Here is a 15,497-nt window from a genome sequence, read left to right as displayed (position 1 = left end):
TAGGCCCCAGCATTCATCCTGATGTAGATAGTGGCCATGTTTAACTTCCATTCACTACCACTTCTTTTTTTTTTTTTACTTAAAATTTTACGTTTTTAAATGAACATTTAAATTATTTAATCAATATTAAATAAAATAAAAATATATAAGTGATTTTTAAATAAAAACTTTAATCAAACATGTGCTTATCCGTTTTGTCCCTTTTGTTACGTTGGATGAGCCATTTCACCAATTTTCCCTCTCAGATACTAAATTATTAATAATTTTTAAATAGACCTAAAGAAAGAAATCAATTGTCAAAATATCGTCAATATATAAATATAACTTCTACCCTATCAATAATACTCCTCGGTCCTAATTATAAGACCCAATTGACTTATTTGAGGAGATTAAGGAAGTAAGTTAAGTTAGTTATTTATAATAAATAAGTGTTGTCATTCCTAAAATATCCTTGCTAATTAAGTATATTGGCTAAAACTATCATTATTAGAAGGATTATCTTAGAAAAAATGCATAAATATAAGAGATAAAATGGATTGGGGTCTTATAATTAGGACCAAATAAAAAGTCAAATGGGGTCTTATAATAAGGACCGGAGGAGTATACTCTATTATTGATAGACAGTTAATAATACAAATCTGCTATCAAAAATAGATAAGGAAACATGTCTAATTATTACAAAAATGTAAGCATAACATATGCTTTATACTATATATACCCACACACACAGATATAATTTCTGGTCTATTATTAGTTTTCCAAAGTGGATTATGGTCAAACAGTGAGTTATTCTGCTCATAATGAAGTGGCAAGCTCGTAATTATGGGATTAAGATGTTACGAACTCCAACCTGCCCTGGCCATGGAAAAGTGTCTTTCATGCTTTTATCGTCAACAGAGGAATGTTTTGGGATTGCAATAAATTCTCTCAATAGCATATCTTCAAGAGAATTTAGACAATGGAGACATTAATGTATGTATCTATGGCCGCTCCTCTCAGAGCACCCTGAAACTTCTTGTCCTTCCTTCTTCTTCCTTCCATTATCATCTGAGAAAAAACAGTAATCCCCACACCACTCTGTCCAGTGTGCCCATTTCTGAACAGCCTGTAAGAAGGATTTCTTCAAACTTCTTCCAGAAACCGACAAGTATTCTGACCATTATTCCATTCCCGACCATCATTCCATGTGGGTACTTGTTCCTTCTTCTTCTTCTTCTTCTTCTTTCTTCTTCTTTTCTTCCTGTCAAGACTCTGAGTGATTCTCTGCTTTGTGTTTCCTGTTCGTTTTTAACCCACTTTCCCGGGAAAATCTAGCTCCGAAGTCCGAACACGTTTATTCCGCCCGGATTGTGGTTTCCAGCATGTGGGAATCTGACAACGAATCTGTAGCAGGAAGGGGCTATGCAGGTGGGCTTCTGACTCCAACCAAGCAAGGTGTTAAGACAGAAGGGTTCGAACAAAGAGGCCAATCTTGGTATGAAGAAAAATAAATGCAGAATCAGTACTTTTGTTGTTGATTTTTGTTTTGATAGTTCTAGTGAATCGCAGAAGCTAGAGCTTGAAACTTCTGATGATTTTATTTCTACCCATTAATTTATATCCATGTCTCCATCTCAGAAGCTAAAGCAGAATCGGTGTGTTTGAAAATATATTCTAACTAATCTTCTTTGCTAATGCGACTGAATCACAGTCATTAATCTTGAACAAGTTGGTTCAGAAGAGTTAGATGAGATTGAAGACCCTGTAAGAAGCTTAAACACTTTTTGGCATATGCAGGTATGTTGCAACGGATATTCCAAGTGATCTTCTTGTTCAAATTGGAGGAGCTAACTTCCACTTACACAAGGTAGCTACTCTTTTTTCTATCCAACTTGTACTGTTGTGGTCTTCATGTACTGTTAAATTTTCTGACCTTTTCTCACACTTTCTCGGGAAAGTATCCTCTTCTTTCTCGAAGTGGAAAGCTAAACAGGATCATATACGAGTCACGCGACCCAGATTTGAACAAGATAGCTATGGATGATTTACCTGGTGGGGCTGAGGCCTTTGAGCAAGCTGCAAAGTTCTGCTACGGAATTGCAGTGGATTTAACGGCAGGCAACATCTCAGGCCTAAGATGTGCTGCAGAATACCTTGAGATGACGGAAGATCTAGAAGAAGGCAATCTCATATTCAAAACCGAGGCATTTCTAAGCTATGTGGTCCTATCGTCATGGAGAGACTCCATAGTAGTATTGAAGAGCTGTGAGAAGCTGTCACCATGGGCAGAGAACCTTCAGATTGTTAGAAGATGCAGTGAGTCCATAGCCTGGAAAGCTTGTGCCAATCCAAAAGGGATAAAGTGGTCCTACACTGGTAGACCCCCAAAAGTTTCAAGCGACAAAAAGGAATCATCAAGCCCCGGTAGGAACCAGCAGGTTCCTCCAGATTGGTGGTTTGAGGATGCTTCAATCCTTCGAATCGATCATTTTGTTCGAGTCATGACTGCAATAAAAGTAAAAGGAATGAGATATGAACTCATCGGAGCATCAATAATGCATTATGCAACTAAGTGGCTTCCAGGACTAATAAATGACACAGCAAACTTTGGAGATGAAGCAAGTAGTAATAGTAACAGTAATAGCAGCAGCAGTAACAGTGGAGGTAGCTGGAAAGGTGGGCTTCATATGGTTGTGACTGGAAAAAGGGATGAAACTTCAAGCCTTCAAGCTAAAGATCAAAGAATGATCATAGAGAGTCTTATAAGCATAATCCCACCACAGAAGGATAGTGTCTCTTGCAGCTTCCTTCTTAGGCTTCTGAGAATGGCAAACATGCTGAAAGTTGCGCCTGCATTAGTCACTGAATTAGAGAAAAGGGTGGGAATGCAACTTGAACAAGCTACACCGGCTGATCTATTGATTCCTTCTTATGACCAAAGTGAGACCATTTATGATGTAGATCTGATTCAGAGGCTGCTTGAGCATTTTCTGGTTCAAGAACAGACTGAGAACTCAAGTCCTGGCAGAGTGGGAGGGAGTAATTTAACTGCCAAGACCAGAGTGGCTAGGCTTGTTGATAGTTATCTTACCGAAGTGTCCAGAGACAGAAACCTTTCCCTCACAAAGTTTCAGGTCCTGGCTGAAGCGTTGCCTGAATCAGCTAGGACCTGTGATGATGGACTCTACAGAGCCATTGACTCTTATCTAAAGGTAAAATAAATCTGCTACAGTGATTCTTCTATGTTAATGTTAGACATATTCATAAAAATCGATCATGGGTTTTCAGTGAACAACCTAAATATTGTAGTTCAAACGTGTATGTGTAACTTTTAAGTATCGAATTTTGTCTGATGAGTCTGTGCGCACATGTCAGACACAGACATTTGACTCTTGTTAAGTGCTAATACTTCTTAAAGTTCTGAGAAGCTAAACTTATACATGAAAAGCTTATTCGTGGTAGAACTTCATCTTCACTTCTACTGATGGTTTTGCAGGCACATCCTACACTTTCTGAGCACGAAAGGAAGCGGCTTTGCCGGGTAATGGATTGTCAGAAACTCTCCATTGATGCCTGCATGCATGCTGCTCAGAACGAAAGGCTTCCACTAAGAGTTGTGGTGCAAGTTCTCTTCTCTGAACAAGTCAAAATAAGCAATGCAATAGCCAGCAGTTCTCTGAAAGAAGGTGGTGCAGAGTCTAAATACCAACCAATGATCTCAAACAGAAAGACGCTTCTAGAAGCTACACCACAGTCATTCCAAGAAGGATGGACAGCTGCTAAGAAAGACATAAACACACTCAAGTTTGAGCTTGAGAGTGTGAAAGCCAAGTACTTGGAGCTGCAAAATGATATGGAGAATCTGCAGAAACAGTTCGAGAAGGTGCTGAAGCAGAAGCAGGCATCAGCTTGGAGCACTGGGTGGAAGAAACTAAGCAAACTTACCAAAATGACAAACATGGAGAATCATGATATTGCTCCTCAGATTCCTCCTCCTACTGCAGAACAGAACAGGAAGCCACCAAGAAGGTGGAGAAATTCAATTTCCTGAAACACGGAAGATTCTGAAACATGTGTTCTTTTCATTCAGTTTTTTGGCTTCTTGGAGAGTAATTTACGGGGGTTTCTTTGTTTCGCTTTCCATTTCTGAAAGCAATTGCTGAAAAGCTCTAGCTAAATTGAATTTGTCTCCAAGAGAGAATCATAATTTTCATGTGCGAGTTCCCCTAGCACTTCAATCCATAATAAAATTAATCATTTTTGTTCAGTTTCCTCTTGGATATCGACGTTACACGTAGCATAGTAAAAGTTATACAGGTCACTGGTTAGACATAGCAATCTTCCTCATTAAACATTTTGATTTGGAGGGCACATAAAAAACACAACACCTTGTTTTGATAAAACATACCCAACTTTTTAATGCCTAATAGTTTGGCCATATTTTTACTTTTTATTCTGTTTGCTCAGCCACAAATTAAAATTTTTTACTCAGCGTCTTTAATCGCTCCTAAATTCTGTAAAACTTCATATTAAAGATTGTGCATAATTTAAAAAAAAAAAAACCACTAAGACTAGATTTTACCCCATCAGTATCATAGAGGTTTTAAATAATGCACACTAATCAAGGTGAATAAGGACATATTGGGAATCACGTTTAAAAGCACTCATGGGCACATTTCACGTAAGTTGAGATAAAACTCCTCTCATATACTCACTTCATATTTCGTAGATCACGATTGAAAAGCTGCTTATAAGCCATTTTAAATGGGCTCTAGAAATTGTACTACAATGCATATAATTTTAAGTAATGCTTATGTAGAATGAAATGAAAAAGGGAACAAAATGAAGGGGAAAAGGTAATTTTTCACATAGATGTAATATTTGTTTCTGGATAAAAATTAATGACAAAAAAAATAATTGTTATTAGGTACTGTAGTGACTATCATTTTGGCGTGATTAGAAAGGGGAAAAAAATTAGATAAATTGAAGCGATGTTAGTCTTAATAGATTTAAGTATAAAGATTCGAGTTTAATATGATAATACTGAATATTAAATATTATAAAAAAAATTAAGTGAACACATGATGCAACCCCACACTAACACTATAACTACAAGTTCATGATTCAAATATTGCCTAATCACTTTAAACACCCCTCAGCAACCCCTACCCCACCAAAGTTGCTGTTTGAACTTTGAAGAGTTAAAACAGAGGTGACCATTAATTTTGACCCAATTTTCTTTGGTTTGACAGCTCTCTTGCCTTGGGTCCCCAATTTGTATCTTCAGAGTTCGAAAAACGTGAGACTATGATCACTCTGCCAGTAATATCAAACAATTAAGACCACGAATGATAAAGGAGAAAACATGATTAGATGTTTCCAGCAAAAATCATGTCATCCCGCAAGCAAGACAAGGATGATTCTTCTGCTTCATCATGACAAGACTATGGATGGGGCAAACAAAGAAATTCCAAATCCAGAGTATCAGACCGATTCAGAAACAATTTCTTCGATAGAATGACTTACAGCGACAGATTTTTTTGCGATTGCGCTGTCAAAACATGATACGTGGACTAGCAATTGACAGAGGAACGACGACGTCGATCATGGCGGCTGCTTCTGGAGATGAAATGAATAATGCAACCAATAATGTCGCTGCAATGCTTTCAACGGAAATCCCTAGAAAATAAAAACGACAAAAATGTAATGTGCTTTCGTTGTTACCAGTACTTTTCCCCCTGATAGTCATCTGCCTCAGCGACACAATCCCGATGTCCAGATTTGGCACTACAAAGTCACTCTCAACTGTTACTGACTTTTTAGAAGCAATGCGAAATTAGAATACCTATTAGAAGTATTTGGATCAGTTTTCTTGTGAGTAATTTTACCAATTTTGAGATAAATATGTGAAAAAAATTTTTCTCAATTTATGTAAAAAAACACTTTTTTGGTGTTTTCCAAAAACCTATTAGAATGTAGGGAAAAAATTAGTAGAAATAGGAGAAAAATAAAAAAAGGAGAAATTGTTGAAAAAATACCCAATGAAATATTTATTGCTTAAATTAAAGCTACTTGAAATTTGTTTGAGATTAGCAGGTGAAATTCATTTTTAGGGTTTATAAACTTCTTCCAACTTCATACAATTGCCTAACAACTGTTAAGTAGGATTGGCTACATGAATCGCCAAACAGCATTGCACTCTATGATTTAATTGTGTCTAAAAATACATGAAATTTGTTCAAAACGGTTCTTAATACAACTTTTTTTTCAGTTGTATATTACTTATCTTCAATGAAAGTAATATTTCCTACAAGAAAAGCTGTATTTTCTAAGGATAATCCGCAGCCAATCAAGAATTTATCTCCTAAAAATTTTTAATTAAAAGATAATTTTAAATATTAGTTTAGATAATTGTAGTTTTGGGAATCTCCATTGTGAATCAGTCGTATGAATTTTATGAGCACTCCCATTGATTTGCAACAAAGATTTATATATTTACAACTGTGTAAACTAATATTTGTGACTTATCTTTTAACATTTTTCAAAAACTTAATTGTTTTTAAATATATTTGTATTTAAAAAAAATCGTAAGCATGATTGTCTCATAATTTTCATGTCAGTGTTTAGAGGCAAAATATATCATAAAATAAATGGAGCCTAACTAGTTCTGCTTGAGTGACAATGAAATTGAATCTGATAACAATTAAGGCCACGAAGTATAAAGAAGGAAACATGATTAGATATTGCAGTAAAATCATGTTTTCCTGAATCATAATCATAATCATAATCATCATAATTAATAATTAATAATTAATAATTAATAATGATAATACTTTAGCTAAATGACAAGACTATATAGAGGGACTCAAAATGTTACAAAGACAAGTGGATTTCACTATGGCATGCTTATCTTTAAATTTGGACTGGCCATAAAAAAATTCATCAGTCTAAATTTGTTTATATTTTATTTTTTTGGGCCAATTTTTTATATTTTATTTAAACGTTATAATATTTCTTATTTTAATGGGAACATAGTGCAAGACAAAGGTTTTTTTTTTGGGGGTTGAAAAAGAAGTTAAAGCTTAAAAAGTTAAAGAAAAAACTTAAATGTAAACAGAATTGCATATGTGTATTTTACATATGGAACAAAGAATAAGCAATATTACTAATGATTTATAAACAGTACGAATTTTTATAAATTATATACTTAGTATTTATGAAAATATAAAATGGTAGAATTGATATATGTGTGGAACTAATTAGTAATAAGTACTCACTCACTTTATAAAATATATAGGTGTATTATTAATAAGTAACAAGTATTATTGTGGTATTTAATTATTCAATAGGGGTAATTTAAAAAGAATTGGTAAATAAGATAAATAGGTTCTATATTTAGGATCAAGATTAACCTTCTAATTAGATCGTATATTAAGGACCGAAGGAGTATATAATTTAAATGAAATAAACCAAAATTTTATTTTCTCAGTAACTAAAGTATTTTTGGAATATCTGTTTTCCAAATTTGGATTATTTTTATTTAAGTGGGTATAAGTAACATAACACTCTGGTAGATGCATAATAACCTTTTATTTTCTAGTTTTTTTTAATTTGGCTTAAGCGTCGGGTTAAGTTAAATTAATTTTTCTTCTTTTAATTAAAGTGATTTGGCTTTTCGTATAGAATAGTACTGGCTAATATAAATTCAAGTTGTGTCAGATAATGACTAAAGAAAAACTTCTGCAACATGATTTTTTTTTGTCTACGAAATTCCAATTCAAAACATTGCTTAAGAGAAATTTGATAATTATAAGTCATAGAAGTTTAAATTTGGTATCTGACCATGTTTCGAATAAGAAATTGGCCTCAAATAAGAAGTTTAATACCTGTTGAAATTAAATACGACATTTCTCTTGGTATTATTTAAATTTTGATCCCTATGTGTGAAGGACTTGTCTCTTTTGTCATGATGTTTAGATGAAAATCAAATCACAGCTTTAAAAATAATTTTACAAAATTTGAAGCATGTAAAAAGAGTTTTGTTTTGACTTGTGTGGAAAAAAAATTTTTTTTGCTACGTATAAGTATTATCTTATTAGAGACAATCATATTCGAAACAATATCAGATACTCTTCCGGTCCTTAATATATGACTCAATTGTTGAGTTAGTTTTGATCATAAATATAAGAGTCATTTATCATATTTATCAATTTTCTCTAAATTATCCCTATAGATACGCCTTCAATCATAATCAAGTAAAATAGGGAAATGAGATATTAAGAAAAATGATTATGGTGTTTTAGGAAAAATGTGTCACATTTTTTATAATTAACTACCTTGTCTAACTTTTTTAATCTAATTAAATTAGTTAAATAAGTTTTATATTAAAGATCGGGAGAGTACTAAATATAGACAGCTTTCTTAGCAGATTTAAAACACCTTTTGAAGTGCTTCGAGGACCTCTCAAACACCCCGTAGAGCGACTTTGTTAAACAAGAAGCATGTCTGCTGGTAAAAAAAAACCCAAGAAAGCATGTCTTCCTAACCAAAAAGAAAATAAAAATTTAAGATGGCTTAAGGGGGGCTAAATAAATAAGACGTTTGGGCTCAATGACTTACAAGGGCCCAGGTGTCTCCAGAACAGATTTTTTTTAATTGAAAAGAGAATTCATTATTGGAAAATGACACAAAAAGGCCGCCCTGATTTACAAGAAGACAGTCATGCTATGCTCAGCGGTCGAGTGAAACAAATTAGATTAAAAAAAAAAAAACTGGATCCCTCCATAAAATAATATTATTTCACAATCTTTTAGAAAATAAAAAAAATCCATTAATTTTTAAGGTTTTCTTGGGATGTTCTGAACATTATAAAATGGACTTGTTATCCTATATTTGGATAGAGAAAAGATAAAGAAAGAAAGAAAAATTGGAGGAGAAAATAGAGGGGAAAATACATTTTTCTCGTTTGGATAGTAAGGGAAAAAAAATAGAAATAACAAATGTAGATGAGAAAACGTAATATGAAACTTGTATGTTTTCTTTTTCAAGGTTTTTTCTTTAAAAGTAGACAGATTTTAGGAAGAAAACATGCTTCATAGAATTATTTCAAATTAGATAAAAGAGGTATGTGATCGACTTACACCTTTTTCATATGTGTATTATTGTCATTATGAAATTAGCATCTTTCTTTTATATTGAAGTGCAAGAAGAGATGAAGTGCCTCTTAAATAAGAGGAAAAAATGTGTGTTAGATTGTTAAGTCAAGAGGCTTCAAAATAAAATACTAAAACTAATATTAAAAGGCCAATTACGTGTAATAATATCCTGTGTACGTGAAATTTTCAAAAAGATACAACTTTAAAAGTAAATTGTCTTAGTGATAACACTATCTGTCACGCTTAAATCAGATTTCAGGTTTAAACATGCGTTTGAAAAAAAATGTAAAGCAGAAAACTGAAGGATGTGACAAGAAATGATTCTCATGTGATATGCTGAAAAATCAATTATGGTACTGAAAAATGTTTGTTAAATTGTTAAGTCAAGAGGCTTTAGAGCTTAGAATAAAATACTAAAACTAATATTAAAGGGTCAATTACGTGATAATATCCCGTGTGCGTCAAATTTTTAAAAAGATGCAATACATTTAAGAGTAAATTGTTTTAGTGATAACACTACCCGTCACGCTTAAATAAGATTTCAGGTTTAAACATGTGTTTGAAAAAAAATGTAAGGCAGAAAAATAAATGATGTGACAAGAAATGATTCTCATGTGATATGCTGAAAAATCAATTATGGTATTGAAAAATGTTTGTTAAATTGTTAAGTCAAGAGGCTTTAGAGCTTAGAATAAAATACTAAAACTAATATTAAAGGGTCAATTACGTGATAATATCCCGTGTGCGTCAAATTTTTAAAAAGATGCAATACATTTAAGAGTAAATTGTTTTAGTGATAACACTACCCGTCACGCTTAAATAAGATTTCAGGTTTAAACATGTGTTTGAAAAAAATGTAAGGCAGAAAACTAAATGATGTGACAAGAAATGATTCTCATGTGATATGCTTAAAAATCAATTATGGTACTGATATGATTAAGACTCAAGCCCCATACCTTACAATGAATCCCAACCAACACAAAGAAGGTTGTACCATTTCCTAGTCATGTGACATGCTCAAAACCAATAATTATACAATAAAGGACACTGATTGGATGAATAAATCCGTGGGTTTGAATTTTTGTGAATGAAATAAATTATGTTGGAAGTTGGAACCATATATTTAGATTTAACACCACTTAAATTATAATTAATTAATAACAAAAATTATATAGTTATAAAAAAAAGTAAGAACAAAAAGCTTTCCCCCCATAATGTTGACTTCCAAATTTTTAAAGCATCATTTAAAGGCATTGTCCTTTACTCCTTTTTGCTTTGCTCAAAAAGATTACAAAAGGAGAAAATTAGACCAACCCACTTCAGAAAAGACTATTAGTGAACACATTCTTTTCATCAGTTTATTTTTTTCCAAAATACACACACACACACACACACACACACACAAGGCCATGACAAGAATCGTGCAAAAAATATAGAATTAGATCATAGCATTATTCAAAAGATCTTAACCCTCATTAGGTGGATTATTAAGATTCTCTAGATCATAACAGTATTCCTTACTTGGCAAATTTGTATGGTTAATCAGCTTATAAAAAGAGGAATGACATTAAAAGTCCAAAATTAAAGTTTAAATAGTTTTTCTCTATATAACTTTAAGAAGATCATATGTATAAACTTAAAATTTAAAGAATATAAAAGATATAATTGCGGGTTATCTACATATACTTAAAACTTCAGGGAGGTTTATTATTAACTACTTAAAAGTTAAGGGAGTTATTTGTATATAGTTTAAAATTTTAAGAAGTTTTACATAATTTGGCTTTTTAATAAACATCATGGTATGATTATTTTTTTGATTCCTTGGAAATAATTTCTGTAACCGTCATTAGCGCAAATTATACATTATTAAAACGGTCATTTTATCTTATGAAGACATGATTAGAGCAATAAGTTAACAGCACGATACAAATTTTTAAACAAAAGGGGGGGTGAGAATAATTTGAAATTTTAAGTGCCAAAGGAATAAAATTAGTTTTCTCAACAAAACCAAAAAAACATAAATCACTCCATATAGGAATCAGAGATTCATAGTAATTGATCCACAAACATACAATACAGTGATCCACACACAATACACAAATCAAGAGAAAGTAAACCATGTGCCAGTCATAAAGCTGGAATACATTCAAATTTCAAACCTGCCACACCATTATCACACCCCAATTATTCACACACACATAAACTCACTCAACTGAAATACACAGCAGCATCAGGAAAAAGACACCAACAACAATCAACCCGCCTCTCAATTACAACCTAGAAACTAGAAGAGCTTGTCATTTTCCAACATCAGCATGTAAAACAAAGCAACCTTTTACCACAAATGGTGCATTTGAGAGAGAGATAAAGGGAGAGGGCCCCAGCACAGACCCATGATGATAAATCACGCACCATCTTCAAGCACTCCTCCAACATGTGAAACTTTGTTGGTGCTTTAGAATTTATGCCAGCATGATATGCGTGCTAGCTTGAAAGAGAGGACAACAAAAGCATAACAACAAGAATGAATAAAGGAGGGTGGAAAGTGGGACCCCACTTACCTAACGCGCATGCATTCAACCAAGAGGAAAGTTCAACACTTGAGGGGAAAAAAGCGTCCTCATTTACAGCATAGCCCACCACCACCTTCTCCCGTCCCCGCAACCTGTGGCCTCTGATCTTTAACCCTCCGAAAAGCTAAAAGATAATAATTCTGGTCCATACAACCAATCCCCCATTTTCTCTGCAATCCCAGAGGCAAGATATAGTACTAGTTATTACTGCTTCTGTTCACCAGCTATATAAATAGAACCTCGAGAAGGAGGATTATAAAATAAAATAAAATAAAGAAAAAGGAGCATGCTGATTCAAGCTTGGCCATTCTAGTCTCCCACAGCAAACATACAAGAACAGCAGCGAACAGTTAAATTTAATAGTCTTTCAATCCAAATCCAGGAGTACCACTTCGGGACATCAAAGATTTCAAGTATTCAATGGTTCCATCAATGACTGAGAGGGGCTCCTTTCCCTTTGCTCCAGGAACTAGGTTCTCAAGAACTTTCAATGATTCACGGATCTTATCCTTTTTAAAATGAGTATTACCCATCATTGAATTCTCTTCCCCCCTAGTTTGCTTAGCAGAATACACTTGGCTGGTGGAATTCTTCGATTCTGCATCACTGGTGTAGTCACAAGACTCGTCTTGTCTTACTGAAATACCACTGTTGATTGGCGATGATCTCTCCAACCCATCATCATTTAACTTCTGCCTTTTAGTCGGCTGGTCCGAGCTTGCAACCTCCTCCTTCATATTCTCAAATTGATCTTGCATCACGCACGGTCTTTTAGTTGCTAGTGGAGAACAACCTGTACTTGCAACCTCATCATCATCACTATGATAATCAACATCTTCGTCTGAGTAAAGCAAGGCATTAATTTCTTCTGTGTCCTCATGCAGTTCACTTTCCTCAACATTAATATGATTTTCATTACGGTCTTCTGGTAAACTGTATTTCATTGGATAATTTTCATCTGTACTAGCTGCCTGTCCCATCTTAGTTTCACCAGAAGCTTGAATAAATTTAGAGGGAGCAACATTTGGACTATGAACCAAGGGGAAAATTGGGCTGTAGAACAGCCTCGTCTTATCACCAGACTGGTCAAAAATAAGAAACTTTTTCTGTAAAGATGCAGGATTCTCGTGTGGCATGGCCCCTCCAATATCACTTTCTTTCAAACATTGTTCTGAAACTGATTGGATATCTCCAGAGTGGTGATGGTTGGGATACTGCAGGAATCCTCGCAATTCCTCTGTTTGCACAGTCCCAAGATTCAAGAAACCAGGAAATGTGAATCCAGGAAAGGCCTTGTGTCCAGGAAAGTTGCACATGCTAGTATTTAGGTCTGCTGGAAGGCCACATAACCTTGGCTCCCGTGATGTGGGGGAGCAATTTAAATGATGTGCTTGCCAAGCCACATTCTGTGGACAAGGCCAGGAGCTGTCAGCCTTAACCATCCAACAAAACAATGACCTACAATACATAAAAACGATCACTCAATACTAAGACGAGATGCTTTCAGCCATAAAAATTCAAAAGATCATTAAAAACTGCATACCAGGAGACTTTATGGTGTTCTGACAGGGATCTTCTTTAATTTGCACTTCTGAGGTACAAAGGATTAAAAAGGAAAACCAAAAACTCCAGCTTAACGAGAAAGAAATGCAGAATAAAATCGATCGATCTACGTGACGGGCTTAAGTAAATGACGAAAGTACTCAGCCTGCATGTCAGAACATAACATTGATGAGTTCTTTAAAGTGCATCTGATAACTGATAATAGAAGCTTCAGAATATTCAATGGTTGATCATAAGTAAGTTTTTCACACAACAGACATAAAGGGAAATTTCATCAAATAAAAGAAAAGAACTGCAATGGAAAAACACTAACAATAACAGAATACTAACCTGACAATCGTGCAAAGGTTGAAAGCATGCTATCACTCTAACAATGATTGTTGGTTCACCTTCAATGCCATTCTCATGTTTTAATGCCCGAAATCTTGTTTGGCTTGCCGCTTGGCACACCATAACGTCTATTGATTCTTTGCCTCACTACCCAATCAAAATGTGCACGCCAAAAATATACCCAATAAAATAGAATAAAGACGATACCAAATTATATGACCAAATGGAAATCAGCTAGAAAAGGGAAGAAACAAACAAGGAGATGCTCAAGAGACAATACTGGACCTTCTTCACTTCCTATCCTTTAACCAATTCTATACTTATCAGAAGAAATGATCATACAGTGGTTGGCTTCCATAGGTTGTGGTTTAGACCAAAGGATTAAAAATAACAAAGCGGATAACTTAATGGAATATTACTCTACAGGATAACTTTACAATACACATTCAAGCGGACAACTTTGCGAAATACATCAACAGAGAGACCCAGCCAACGCATGCTGACAAAGATACCCAGAATTGCTTAGAGACTCCAGGAGATGTTACGCCCACATAACTAAAATCCCTGAAACAAGATTACATCATAAAGTAAATATCATAAATTTATTTGGGCATATGTCATGAATTAAGATTATGCAATATCATGTCCTAAAGAAAAACGTTTCATAAACTTTTCCTTTCTTTTGAAACTATATATATACACACACACATATATATAGACACACAAACAAAAGATCTATGACAATAATCACTGAGAGAAAATGAACAGATTCATTGCAACTTACAGCTTCAGATGTCCATTTCTTTGAAATAAAACGAACCCAAAAATATGAGGGATCAGAACTATTTTGCTTTCTCTTGAATATTATTTTTTAATATAAATAAGAAAAAGGCTCCTGCCAGCGTCCCAACGACTACAGTAAGGAATGGCGGAAGAAAAGGAATATTATCAACACACTTCTCACTTGTTGAAATCTACAAAACCAGGCCTTGAAACCCACTCAGATAACTGATAAGGTTGTTATTTAATCAGACAAAGTTCCTTCGCTTTCCCCTGGAATTCTCAAATTCCTTATCCAAACAAGTATATTAACTAAACTGTTGCTAATCCAACTTAAGAAATCCCCATATGAACGGATTCCAGAACCCAATTTCGACAAAGCAGTCCTAATCCTAATGAAATCCTAAAATTTTCCCCTTTTGCCTCCTCACCCGCTACCCGGAGAAATAGAAACCCCCCCCCCCGACCAAGTAGAAAACAGGATCAGATTCTGGAAACTTACAGATCGATTAAAGAGGAAACGGCAGCTTCTTGACGAACTCGATTGGAATTTCCGGCAGCGAAGAAGTGGGAGAACCAAATGCAAGATATAGTGAACAGTGAAGAAAGGAAATAGCCAGAAGCAAAAGTCCAAAGAGGTGCCGCATCCACTGGACGCCACGATTATATAGACGACCCATTGCACGATTTTTCCGCCAACTATATCATTATGTTTTTTCCTTTTTTTTTTTTCCCTTTTTTTTTTTCTTTTCTAGCTATATAATTTTCCGAAAATTATTAAAAAAATTTTGCATTACAAAACTTATTTTTGGTGAAATCATTACAAAATTTATTACTACCTCCAGTCCTTAATACAAGAGTTTATTTGACTTTTATTTTAGTGTTAGATATAAGATCTCAATTCACTTTGTCTCTTATATTTATCTACTTTTTTTAAGATGGTTCTTATAATAATGATAGTTCTAGTCAATATACTTGATAAATAAGGATATTTTAAGAAAGACAACACATATTTACTACAAATAACTAACTTAACTAATTTTTAAATCTACTCAAATTAGTCAACTAGTTCTTATATTAAGAACAGGTAATATTACTCAAAATTTATTTAAAGACT

The 15,497-nt window shown here is 34.0% G+C and overlaps 2 protein-coding genes across 3 annotated transcripts; one reads left to right on the top strand and one right to left on the bottom strand.

The window, feature by feature from the left end:
* Nucleotides 1-676: 676 nt before the first annotated feature.
* Nucleotides 677-4,246, top strand: LOC114738265 (root phototropism protein 3-like). Of its 2 annotated transcripts, none has more exons than XM_028926307.1 (5): nt 677-1,186; nt 1,315-1,474; nt 1,777-1,846; nt 1,938-3,191; nt 3,476-4,246. In XM_028926307.1, the coding sequence occupies exons 2-5, from the start codon at nt 1,362-1,364 to the stop codon at nt 4,028-4,030; spliced, it is 1,992 nt and encodes a 663-aa protein (XP_028782140.1). In that variant the 5' UTR covers nt 677-1,186; nt 1,315-1,361; the 3' UTR covers nt 4,031-4,246. The 2 variants fall into 2 exon arrangements, with proteins under 2 accessions (XP_028782140.1, XP_028782141.1); XM_028926308.1 differs by having other exon boundaries at nt 1,183-1,190.
* A 6,892-nt stretch (nt 4,247-11,138) lies between these two features.
* Nucleotides 11,139-14,962, bottom strand: LOC114738266 (transcription factor bHLH143-like). Its single transcript, XM_028926309.1, has 4 exons — nt 14,883-14,962; nt 13,601-14,164; nt 13,251-13,415; nt 11,139-13,165 (listed from the first exon to the last, which is right to left on the bottom strand). Exon 4 carries the CDS (start codon nt 13,147-13,149, stop codon nt 12,064-12,066), a length of 1,086 nt encoding a protein of 361 aa, XP_028782142.1. The 5' UTR covers nt 13,150-13,165; nt 13,251-13,415; nt 13,601-14,164; nt 14,883-14,962; the 3' UTR covers nt 11,139-12,063.
* Between the last annotated feature and the right edge of the window lie 535 nt (nt 14,963-15,497).

This window comes from Neltuma alba, unplaced genomic scaffold, assembly GCF_004799145.2.
Source record: "Neltuma alba isolate B1F8T4 unplaced genomic scaffold, ASM479914v2 tig00013567_pilon, whole genome shotgun sequence".
NCBI lineage: Eukaryota > Viridiplantae > Streptophyta > Magnoliopsida > Fabales > Fabaceae > Neltuma > Neltuma alba.
The sequence above is the reverse complement of the archived record's forward strand: the minus strand, read 5'-3'. Positions and strand labels throughout refer to the sequence as shown.

Coding starts and splice junctions, on each gene's coding strand:
- LOC114738265 (XM_028926307.1), top strand. CDS start 1,362: ATGTGGGAATCTGACAACGAATCTGTAGCAGGAAGGGGCTATGCAGGT. Junction 1,475..1,776: donor GAACAAAGAGGCCAATCTTG/GTATGAAGAAAA, acceptor TGGCATATGCAG/GTATGTTGCAACGGATATTC. Junction 3,192..3,475: donor CCATTGACTCTTATCTAAAG/GTAAAATAAATC, acceptor ATGGTTTTGCAG/GCACATCCTACACTTTCTGA.
- LOC114738266 (XM_028926309.1), bottom strand. CDS start 13,149: ATGGTTAAGGCTGACAGCTCCTGGCCTTGTCCACAGAATGTGGCTTGG.